Source organism: Dunckerocampus dactyliophorus, chromosome 12 (genome assembly GCF_027744805.1).
Source record: "Dunckerocampus dactyliophorus isolate RoL2022-P2 chromosome 12, RoL_Ddac_1.1, whole genome shotgun sequence".
NCBI classification, from domain to species: domain Eukaryota; kingdom Metazoa; phylum Chordata; class Actinopteri; order Syngnathiformes; family Syngnathidae; genus Dunckerocampus; species Dunckerocampus dactyliophorus.
Genome location: NC_072830.1, coordinates 25436802 through 25449215, shown reverse-complemented (window position 1 = coordinate 25449215; position 12414 = coordinate 25436802). Strand labels below are relative to the sequence as shown.

General features: G+C 43.2%; 1 protein-coding gene across 6 annotated transcripts in view; it reads left to right on the top strand.

The window, feature by feature from the left end:
• Window positions 1-7507, top strand: part of grm5b (glutamate receptor, metabotropic 5b) — a 75228-nt gene extending 67721 nt beyond the window's left edge. For 5 of the 6 annotated variants that reach the window (XM_054794471.1, XM_054794473.1, XM_054794470.1 and 2 more), the window contains one exon: window positions 478-7372. In XM_054794471.1, coding sequence (XP_054650446.1) covers window positions 478-1543 — 1066 coding nt within the window. In that variant the 3' untranslated portion in view covers window positions 1544-7372. Of the gene's footprint in view, window positions 1-477; window positions 7373-7460 lie in introns of those variants that run through there. The other variant, XR_008573168.1, reaches the window with a different exon arrangement.
• The last annotated feature ends 4907 nt before the right edge of the window (window positions 7508-12414 follow it).

Here is a 12414-nt window from a genome sequence, read left to right as displayed (position 1 = left end):
TTTTCCTTCAGTACTTCTAATTTAAAATCACACCTCAGGAAGAATCCCTTGGAAACACACACAGCCTTTTGGTACTTTTTCTATAGCTTACTGCGGTATTTGTCTTATTTTGCACAAAGAGCAGTTATTTGTGAAATAAATAAGAGTAAAAGAAGCATAATGTGGTCATTACACAAGGGAAGAGCTGCTGCCCATATCGGTATTGGTAATGAAGTGCTGGACACTAGCGGAAAACCAATATCGAGCATCTCTACTGTATACTGTGTGTTATTATTGTGCCCTTTTATACTGCCTGCTTTTGCTTTGGCTTTGTTTTGAATGTGTTTTCGTGTGACGGATGTTTTAAATGCTAATGATGTGTTGTGTTTTTCGTGGACATGAGGCTTGTTAACTGAAATGAAATTGATATCCTAAATATTACATTTCCATTTTAAAGGCTGCATTTTTATGGAAATTTAAACAGATTTTGTTTTTCAGCTCTAACGGCAAGTCGGTGTCCTGGGCGCAGACTGAGCGAAACAGTTCACACGGGAACCACTTGTGGCAGCGTCTGTCCTTCCACATCAAGAAGAAGGAGAACAACCAGACTGCTGTCATCAAGCCCTTCTCTAAGACCTCTGGGGAGCGTTACTGTGGAGGGGCCAACCTGCCTCCACACATGCCTCTTCCCTCCCTGCCCTCCATTTCCTCCCTGCCTTCTCATAGTGACACCGGTGGCGACAAGAACCTCTATGAGCTCTCTGAAGCCGAGGAGAGGTGCTCCCTCACTTATCCTCCACAAACCCCTTCCCCAATCAGCACGGTAAGCCAGAGACTGGGCCCAGATTTGGAGGAGGAACCTCAGGTCACAGGTGTAGCCAAATATCCCAGCAGCATTTGCAGCCAGAGCAGCGGCAGCAGTTGTGGTCCTGTCAGCAGCGGCTCAGGTGTGGCCGGGAGTGATGGTCGCCTGGTCATCTTGGAAGGTCGACCAGTGGCGTGCCAAAGCAACCTGATGGAGCAGATCAGCTGTGTGGTGAACCGCTTCACCGCCAACATAAGCGAGCTCAACACCATGATGCTGCTATCCTCTCCGACGCACCCCCACATACACAAACACTCGCCACCGCCGCCTCACCCCGCCGATCCCTATCTGCTCCCGCATGATCTCCACACGCCTCCTACTCTCACAACATATGCCGAAGTCCAGGCCCACCCCCTCGGTGAGTCAAGTTTGGGTCGCCGGAGCGGTTGTCCCATTCACCCTTACCCTCTTCCACCTCCTCACCCTCAGTCCTCCCCTTCTCTCTCCCCCATGCGAGGAGGCCTCGTTACCTGCCTCATGGACTCTCCGCTGAGGAGGGTGGAGTTGGATGAGGAGCTTATTGCTTTAACTCCTCCGTCGCCCTTCCGGGACTCTCTGGCATCCAGCAGTAGCTCAGCTGTGTCTGACATAGATCTGTGTCTCCCTCCAGTCCCCTCCCATCCTCCTCCGTCGCCCCCGTCACCCAGGTACAGTAGACTAACTCTAAGAAACTACAGCCAGAGTTCCTCCTCACTGTGAGGCAGACATGCTGTGAAGGAAGAGGATCACGTCAACAAAAGGAGAGTGGATGGATGGACTCGAATCCATTCATCCGCACGGGGTGTGAAAGCTTTGTGTTTACATGCGTGCAGTGAGAGATTTTCATAGTGGCGTTAATCACAAGAAGGGAAAATGGCCACAACATAAATGTGTGGTGTTAGGTTTAGATTGTGGCCTTGAGCTAACATGGCTGTCAGCTAATTAGACATAGCGATTGTGCACTTGTGTGAGTATACATAGGTATGCCTTCATGGATATGTTTTATGGATTGAAAGGACAGGTCAGACGCGCCAGGGAAGTGCTTGCAGACAAGCTCCGAAGCTCCCAAGGGCACATACGGTTGACGAGTTGGTGGATCGGCTGTGCACCAGTCAAACACGCACAGCTTGCGCTTACGGACGCACACAAGAAATGAAAGTGTAAATATTGATCAAGTATTGGGTTGCGGGAGTTCGTTTTGGTTAACGAATAAAGCAGGGGGCTGCCTTGCCGATTTTCAAAACGTAAGCATTTTTGGATCAGCCATAAAAAACTGTTTATTCTGTTTGTCCATCAAACTTTTTCACTTTGAAAGATAGGGACCAAAAAAGGTGAACAAGCTTTGGTTGACCACATTCAATATTTCACTTGTTACTAAATGACAAACATACTAATACTTTTTCATCAAAGGTAAATAGAAAAACAGTCACAGTATGTATGACTACAGAAACTGTGTTAGCACTCACTGTGTTGTGCAATGTGTGCGCAAACATTCCGATTTAGATGTCCGGTTTTTCAACTGTACACTCATGGCCGCAAACATTTTAGGAGTGAATTAAATTTTGTGCTTCAATCACTCTCAGCCTGGGTATTTTTGAAGAAAACATTTTACATGTCTGTTTAATTCTGAAAAATCAAGCAATTTTTCACAAAATGAAAATGAAGAACATGAAGCGGCAGAGTTATTTAAGCACAAAGTCGGTCGCAAAATGTTTGGCTATGACTGTATTATAATTGATTTAATGTGATTATTGTGCCAAAGGGGTTCAGGTGGGGCTACCTTATACGCTTGTTAGTAAATTTGTGGTTTGATAAAAAAAAAAAACAACAAAAAAAAATGTAAATGTTAAAGACTTTGTATTGTATTTTCATATGTTCAATTTGATCATTATGATCCTTTTATTGTAAAAGCAATAGTTTCCATACATCTGAATGGGTTCTCAAATCACACTTCTGTATTCTCTAGTGCACAATTTGCAGGGAGTGTGCATTGCAAATGTGCTCAAAAGTGCTCAAGGCCTCTGTTACTTATTCTAATCCCTGATCTCACCCATAGCTAATGTGTGAGATACAGTAGATAGAGGTGCTGTGCCATTTGTTGGCTGCACTTGGATGGGATTCTTTCAAGATGTACATTAGTTCCACATGTGCAATTGTATTCCGGTAATTGCTACTTAGAGTATTTACTATATGAGCTAACTGGGTTTAAGATGAGGATTTGGAAATTAAGCTAGAAGCAAGGAAAAAATAGAATTGTTCACGTAATATAATAAGCCTGTGCATCATTACGACTATTCTGTTACTTTGCACAAAAGCAGATTGATTTAACATTTAACCAGTGCAGTTGCGGTGTTATTTGGGAGGAGCTAGTTTACAGCCTGCTTCTACTAACTGTGTTTATGACGATGGAGAGAACGGAGTGCTCGCTTCAGCACTTCGCCTGCACGTTATCAGCCCCTCGGGTGGAACCCCACGTTATATGTGCTGCCTCAGCAGACAAAGACAGGATCAGTTTATTTTCTACAAGGACTTAGTGGTGTGTCATTAGCCTAGAGGATGTGGCGAAGACAGTTTAGTGTAAATCATTACTAGTCAAGCTACAGTAAGATTGCAAACATTTACTGTTTAGTTATATATGGATGGATGGATATGCAGTGGTGCCTCGGTATTCATTATTAATTCATTCCAAAAACTCAAATGTATGAAAACCGGGGCAATTTTTTCCCAACAACAAGAAACCTCAAATAGAACCACCGAATGGGACCGAGACAGTGTACGAAAACTGAGGCAAAATTTTGAAAGAAATGAGGGAAATACATGTTTTCACCAAAATACAAGTGAAAGACTTGCTTGCCAGACATACGATCCCGAGGCGATGCTGTTGCATGACTTGTTTTTGTAACGGCACTCCAAAGAATTGGACTGATAATCCCTGCGCTGCAAAATACTTTAATCCATCTGCTGATCAGAGGGCGACGTCATTTTTAACTTTTGATCCCGTCTTTGCTTTTAGCTCAATGCATTGACGATGAACATGCTCCTGTGTGGTCAGGAGGGTGTGTCATGAGGACCAGTGTTTCTTGTCATTTCCTCAGTGATAAACGAGAAATGGTTGTTGGTCATCTGAAGGTCATTCATGTCAGCTACTTTGCTGGAATCTTCTTGAGGGAGATGCCACATTGTCGTGTCCCAGAGAGCGGGATCTTGGTCTCAAAAAGGTTGGTGACCACCGGTCTAGGGAATCCCAGGAGGTCTTTGCTTTGTGGTGGAGGAAGCCCATTAGATACGCTTAAACACAACTGCTGAATGTTTACGTGTAAACCCCAGACCAGGCTATTTTTTTCTTACCAGTTGGTGTATGATGGGACATGTAGGTGCTTTGAAGACTGCTGGGATGTTGGAAATATCCCATCTGGGGTACATCCTTGAATCAGTGAGACAAACTCCTATTTGTATTACTCAACAGTTTTATCTGGTAGACTTGATCAGTTTACGAAGCAACTTATAAGAGATGATATGGTGATGTATCTTCATACCAATTTTAACTCAGAGCTGGTTTCGTTAAAAGTATCTAATATAAAAAATACAGCTCATATAGTCTTTTCTTACGTTTGAAGAGATGTCAAATTATTGCATCACCGTGAATTCGGTATTGCTGGGTTGCAGTCATCGCCCGCTCAAACGCTTGGGGCTCAAACAAGCGTATTTGTAGCTAGATGTCAAGTGAAGTCAGAGCGAAAATGCTGCTAGTACTCACATGTGGAAATTGTTCGACTAGGGATTTCGGAAAAGGTTATGACTAAGCCAATCCATCATAAAGGGAAAAGGTTCAAGAAACAAAAACACTGTTGAACGTGTCTGTCTCGTTGACTGGAGCCGACCCAGTATGAACACGCACCAGTTTGCAGTGACCAACGACAAGCAAAATCTACGCTAAAATAAATGTTAATTGAAATGTATTAAAATATCGTTGGAATTCCAAAATGCTCCTGAAAATGGGAAATGCAGGCAGAATTGCCTCACAAAAGAAAACTATAGATTCATCATTTTTTCTTACCGCTTCATCTAAAAACTGTATACGTGCCCAATTATTCAATAAACACCATAAATATATCGCCAACATTACAAAGCCTGCTTTGTTGCATGAAAATAAGAGAAAGTAAGTAAAAAAGCCTGCACCAGCTATAATTGAACCCGAAACATGTCAACTTCAGGCAACAGGGAAGGAACTTAACAGGGTAGCAATTGTTCTGCTCAAAGCTAGTTAATGTTCATATGTGCTACTCGCACATGGACAAACACTGCAGCAAAACGATGATGGGCACGTACAAGAATGTATTTATGCAGGCTGGTTTGGTGTAAGAACACAGACATGTTAGAAGCGCTGTGTTGGTCTTCTACCTTCGTTATATCTGACTCGGAAGATAAGCGTTCACGGCTGTTTGATTGGCTTGTTTTCAACTATTCCACGTCTTTACGCAACACACCATGCACACTCACAGAATTGGAACAAAATTATTTCAACGGCATGCACTGTTCTTCTCTTTAATCTGACAAACATTATACAAAAATACTGGGTGTGTATTTTGTCATATTGAATGTTTGCCCTCTCTAGCAAGACCCGGGAGTGAACTGCAACGTTCCAATGCACTTTTAGTTACATGTTAGGCATTTCCAACTTCCTCACTCTCTGGATTGAATCTTTTTATCTCAAAAGTCATGAATCTTTTCTCAGCCCCCCCATCCCCCCAGCGCTCTTCCTGCCCCTTCAAAAGGTTTAAGCAGTGTTTCAACCAAGGCTGACTTTAAGAATTGCCGTGTGCAGATGTAAGCAGGACTGTATTGGATTCGAAGCACAGGAAAAAGACATGTACATAGAAAGACTCAATAGATACTGGCATAGCATTGTCCTCATTATTAAGTAAGTAAAGACTGGCTACATGTTTGAGTTTGCTCGAGGCACGTTGAGCGCAATCCAGGGCTGAGGTGGCGACACCTAGATGTCTTAAATAATAATAGTATTGGTTGTCTGGTGCTGCTGAACGGAATGTGGCTTCTAACTAGATAAAGAAGATTTCTTTGTTGTGGTTCATTCTTCATTATTATCGTGTGTTATAATACATTACATTATGCTTTGGATTTATGACAGGCATTAGACAAGCGGCTTGAGGAGAGTGCAAGTTATTCTTTGACATACAGCCTCCACTACTGTGTGTTCATGGTGTATGAAGTAATTTAGTTAAGTAATGCCTCTGTTGTAAACCAAGGTTTTCAACCAAAAGGAGCTGTGAAATGACACCATAAGGCGTAACACACACACACACACACACACACACGATTTCAATTTGAATTTGTGTGACAGTGGAGCGACTAAATAATACAAATATGAACGTTGCCTTCAGAAGAGATGTTTACATTCACGCTGCTCACGAGAGCTAATCAAATCCATCACAGGTAATCAAGGCATTCATTTCTAGCGACATTTTTACATTTTTACAGGCTTGTCAGCAAATGTTTCTTTTTTGCAACACTGACGCTGAAGGTCTGGACGGAGAGAAGCACGCAGCTCATCTCCATTTAAATGAAGTGGCTGTGTTGTGTTTCACTCTCCTTGCAGCCCACGCTGATCACACCGAGCAGTTAGCAGGGACTTGATTTTGGTGAAGTGGAATAATGGTTGGTTAGCAAATGTTACTTGAAGAAACGCACCGGAGTTTAAATGCTAAGTGTGCAGAAGGTTATCACGTTCAGCGCCGGACCAAAACGACTGTTACTGAAATGAACGGTAATAACGACTGCATCCTCTTTGTTTATTTTCATTTTGACAACAGCGTGTTTTTCTTTTGGTTTCCTTGAGAGTGTGTGCCAATTTTCAGCCCCCCGCCCCTTCCCACCACCGCCTCATTTGAAGTGCTTCTGTATTTCTTATCTGGAATTTTGAAGTGTATGGAGCAAGATCTACGAACCATCCGCTGTGACAACTGATGTAAATTTTCATAAACGATTCACTTGTTGTACATGTACTAAAGACTATTTACATCCATTGTTTATTTGAGGAAATCTTATATCGTTTCCGCCATTTGATATTGTGTGGATTCCTTTTTATGAACTTTTTTAAGCGGTGTCATTTTGATTTCAGTTTCTTTTTTCTTTTTTTTATGTTGCAAATGTAGAATGTAACTTCAAACTAAAATATCTGTGATAATGAAAAGATGGATTTATATTGAAATATTTGGTTATCTATTTCCTATATCCCCTCAGATTTGTAAAAGTGTGAAGATTATATGGTTGTAGTATGGAAAATGCAGTATATTTCTAAGTGGCTTTGTAGAGGGCATTGATCACAGGGTTGTGCGGGGAGCGGTGTTTGTTTTGGTTCTATTTTACATTTTTAGAGGTAAACTTGCTTTAGAATGTTCTTAAATACTCCAAACTGAGATAAAGTCCATTTACTCAGAGAATAAATTGTCCTCAGATTGTGTTGCGTTGTCCAAATTGTGTTCCTCCTGCACCGATGCCTTCTGCACACATCACAACAGACCCGGCAGGTAATGAAACATTACATCTACGTATTGCACATGTGCAATGTATCCAAGAGCTGTGCAATTTTACAGCAATTCTGTTCATATGGTTTCAGTGGCGATGACTGAGGAGTGGTGATGCATTCAAGGGACCTGAGAACAGGTGAGTATTAAAAGAGAAGTCGTACAGTACTTTCTGCTGTCCTTTTGTCTTGCGTTGAACCTAATGAGATTCAAAAACATGACGGTTAATTCAGGAGAAAACACACAAAGGCAATAAAATGACACTTTCATCCTCACTCGCTCTCATTTCACCCAATTTCATGTTCCCTGACACCCACCTCTCTCCCCTCGCCAACCGCAGCCGACACGTCTATCAATACAGACGTTGCTCTCACCCTAATGAATCTCCAAATTGTTGCATTTGGTCTGCGGTCTGACTAAATGGAAAGAACAACAGAAGAAAAGGCCAAAGGGGAAAGAATACAAGAGGTGGTTGGGTTTATTGCGAATACACCAACAGAAATACATCATCTGCAAACACGCAAATAAATACGCGCATCAGCCACACTCACTCACTGATGGGTTTAAGTAAGGTTCAGTCAATATCTCATTCATTAGGCGTGTGTGTGTGTGTGTGTCTAGAGGCTGAGTACATTGATTTGCTGCTAAAACACGGAGCGTTTCAGGCTTTAATCAAGCGAGTCTAATGTCTGATTCCATTGGTGGTCTGGCTTTATATGCATGACGTACGTATACGCATTTGTCTAGTTCTACACTTGTTGCATAAGCAGGTTTTGTAAAGTGCTCTTTTGTTGCCGTTTTGCCCCAAAATGCTGTATTTGAAGAAAGAGCAGCCTAATTTTAATTGAAGGATTTGAGTTTTAATTCTTTTTGAACCCCCAGCAGCAGTCATGCTTATTACCTCCGCCAAGTGCAGCGCAAAGCGGCGTTTATCTGTCTGTGTTCTGTGTTTGTCTGCGTTCAATATAACGTCAAAAGTTTTGAATGGATTTGGATGAAATTTGCAGGAATTGTCAGTAATGGGATATGGAAGAACTGACATTTTGTGAGAGATCCAAAATTCAAAATCTTCCCAAAATTCACCCTTTTTCTGAGGAAATTATTATTATTACCTGCTACTACTGCCGCATTTCTCCGATTCAAGCCATTCCAACATCAAACCGTTCAACGTGTTCAGGACATTCAGGCTACCTATATTTGTACTGGAAAAAAATCAAAAATGTTCCCGAAATTCACACATTTCCGTAAAACTGCTATTACCTACCACTACCTACCACATTTCTCAACCGATTCACCTCATTCCATTCATTCATGCTAAATGTTAGCATGTTAATGTTAGCACATTAGCATTTCTAGCATGCTAACATTTGCATAGTAGCATTTTTAGCCATTTTCATAGGCAGACACTTATAGGAAGACTTAGCACTATCATGCTAAAGGTTAGCATGTTAATGTTAGCACGTTAGTATTTCTAGCATGCTAACATTTGCATAGTAGCATTTTTAGCCATTTTAGCCATGTGTTGTGTTAACATTTTGGAGCGTCAACCGCTGATGACATCACAGACCGGCGGCGTAACTTTTGGTTGCCATTTTGTTCACTAGCTAATAGGATGCTAAAGAGCAAGGATGATTTCTGTTAAACATATATATATATATATATATATATATATATGTGTGTGTGTATATGTAGATATTAAAAATAATGATGGCCTCACACAGTGTATTAATAACATAATAACACCTGCGCCATATTATATGCTAATCGGAGAATGTATGCAAACCGTGGCAAAATTGTGGTGTAAATTTTCTATGTTAACCAGGAGCGGATGATAACCGAGGTTCCACTGTATTTGATTCGTAAACAGGTTTTCTATGCTCTAACTATGAAAATACTTCATTTATGAATAAGGAATCCTACTTTGCAGTAATTCACTTATCACAGTCAGGTCTGAAACTAATTAACCGTGATAAACGATGGGTTACCGATAGAGTGTGGTTGAGATGTGCGTAGGTGTACAGTATGCATGTGGCCAGAGGTAACTGCCACTTCAGCCTTGTGTTACAGGCTTCTCATTTGAATAGAGGGCTTTCGCAGCCAGCAAAGGAGGGGCTCCTCCCACACAGCCACACATCCAATAGTGCTCATAACAATGTGGCCACATAAATGAGATTAGAATTTTTTGGAGGTGCACGTCATGCTACGCCTGAGGGTTTGGAGGGGGAAGAGCCGGCCGGTGTCGCTTCCGCATGTGCCGTGGCGCAGGATCATAGTTCAGCCTTTAATGTCTTTATTCATGCTTGAGCGATGCTCGTGCCAGCAACTCATACAGCGGTTCCAACAGATAAATAAACACATTTTATCAGGTTTTCAATACTTTTTCAAATCGGGGAGACATGGCAGGAAAAATGAACTAATTACTGAAACCATGTTCGAAATAATTCAATAATTTATCATAATAATAATAATAATAATTTATCATTGATGTGCTTTAGTTCCACATGACAGGGCGACGTTAACAGCGGAGAGGATGCTTATGTTTCCCGTACTGTAGCCGCCCACATCTGGGGGTCAGTGCCCATTTAAGGATCTGGGCAAAATGTGGCTTTAAATCGGGCTGGCTTTTAAACACTGGAAATGAACACATGCATTCAGTTAGGATAAATGGTAAACCTTCAGCATAGAAGATTATGTTAGCTTGTGAGTGACAGTTTGAGAGGGTGCAATAGTTGTAAATTTGCTAGGCAATGAAACATTCGTAGGGACGACACAGACAGAGGGATGCTCGTGCTAACACACACACGTCTGCATGCGTGAAAGGAACACAGGTGCAACAGGAACAGGAACAGTGTGCAGAGAGAGCTATGTAAGCTGCGTGAGAGAAGTGTGAGGGAAAGGAAAAGGAAGCAGACAAGCAGGAACCGGTTATGTGGGTGCCAACACAACCTAAGTAAAAGTCATTTGAGTTTTCATTTCCTGTGAGAAAACATATGAAAATTGAAACACACCGTTCCTTCATCATCTTGTTTGTCACATGTACACACATAACCCTGCTAGCCTAACTGCCCACAGTGACAATCTTGAGTCACATAGAAACTGGCCAGAGGCACCACAACTTGCTCAAGGAAGTTTGCTCTATTATTTAGATTGAGATATTATGCAGCAAAATCCAGCAACAAGCTCAAGGAGCTTGACACACAATGGAAAACTAGCAGAACACTATCCTCACTTACGGTATAAACACAATGACAGCGCAACACGTAACGGATGGGTATAACATATCCGTAACAACTGCTACTGCTACGGGTGGGTAATACATCTCCCTGGAGTACCACAACCCAGTACCTTTTTGAAGCCGCACTCAGTACACGCTTATCAGTATGGGGGACAGGCCCTTCCTTTTCTCCAGGCTGTAGACCCACACCTGAGCGCTGGTGGAAAGGCTGTGTCCCCTGCAGCGGTTGTAATACGCTCTCTTTTGACGCAGCTGGCTTTGTCGTTGATCTGTTGGGTCACATCATACACCTCCTGTATGATGTCCATACCTGGCTCGCACGCCACTCCTGTCTCCTGAGGAAGTCCAAACACCAGGTCTACGGGCGTGCAAAGCTCTCGCCCACACATAAGGGCTGCCGGGGTGCATTTTCTCGGACCTCTGTTCAATATGCCCACAGAACCAGCGGCAGGTGCAGGTCCCAGTCTTGTTGCTGACGGCTTGTTAGGATGACAAGTTGGGTGGCCAGGGTGCAGTGAAAGCGCTACACCAGTCCATCGCTAGGGGGGTGCAGCAGTGTCATGTGGGTCCTCTTAATCTCCAGTTGCTGAGAGACCTCACCAAAGATTCGGGCCTTGAATGTTCTGCACTTGGTCGCAATGGCGATTGCCATTCCAAGATGGACCCAAGATGTTGACAGCCACATGCGCCAAGGGGGCCCACCTTGTAGTGCTGCAGAAGGGAATGTGAGCATTGGGTCGGTCCCTTTTGTGTGGTGCGTGTTGAGCTCTACTTTCTGGTAACACCCTGGCCAGTCGAACCTGGAGCAGAAACGTGGGAGATTCTTGGTGATGTTGAAGTGGGCAGCGGACCAGCCGGAGCACATTCAGCCTCACTTTGTGGGGGACGAGGAGCTGGACGTCGTGATTGCCTACCAGGTTCTTCCGGGAGTGGTGGTGGAGATGGCTGTGTCTGAGGAGGTCGGGCCATTGGGAGTTCAGGGCCTTTGTCTCTGGGTCCAACATGAAGACTTGTGTCCATTTGCCTCCACCCTTCTCTGGACACAAGCCATCACTCTGGTCATGCTGAAGCTGGACTGCACTGGAGCTGTCTGCACCTTAGACGGGAGCACTCTGGAGCACCGCCGCCATCGACACCACCACTTCCCACTTCTCCGATGGCAGTGTCGACATTCCTCTCAGGGCCGTTGGGACAGGGCATATGCAATGGCATGTTGGCACCCCCTAACGATGGAGGACTTGGAAGTTATAGCAATGTAGAGTCTTCATCCAATGGGTTTGCGCTTTTACTTTGAAGCGAGTAAAAGCCAACAACAAACTCAAGGAGCTTGACACAGTGGAGATGGGCAGTAGGTAACATCACTCACGGTATGAACAAAATGACGGCACACTTAGGTACTGTAGGTAAAACTCAGGTAGGTAAAACACATACATAACTACTACTACTGCTAGTACAGGGCTGGGTGAAATTAAACAACTAACGATAAACATATAACATAACAACTAAATATTTACAAAAGCACTGGGGAAAAAAATGCTGTCAACTCCTTCCGACGCTACATTACTTTCCAAACACTAATGCACAGACACCTCCATATGCACACGGTGTAATAACAGTCATCAAGACTTCGTGACTCATGCCACTTCAGACCCTTCTTCACATGAGTGCTTATTGTGTAAAGAAGGTGAGTCACTCGATTACAGTATGTGGTTACCATGGTGATCCAAGCCTCCAGCACTTCCCTAAAATGACGGGTTCTGTAGCCTCTTAAATATTGCACTCGTGAGGGTTACCTGTCTCAGACCTTCCTC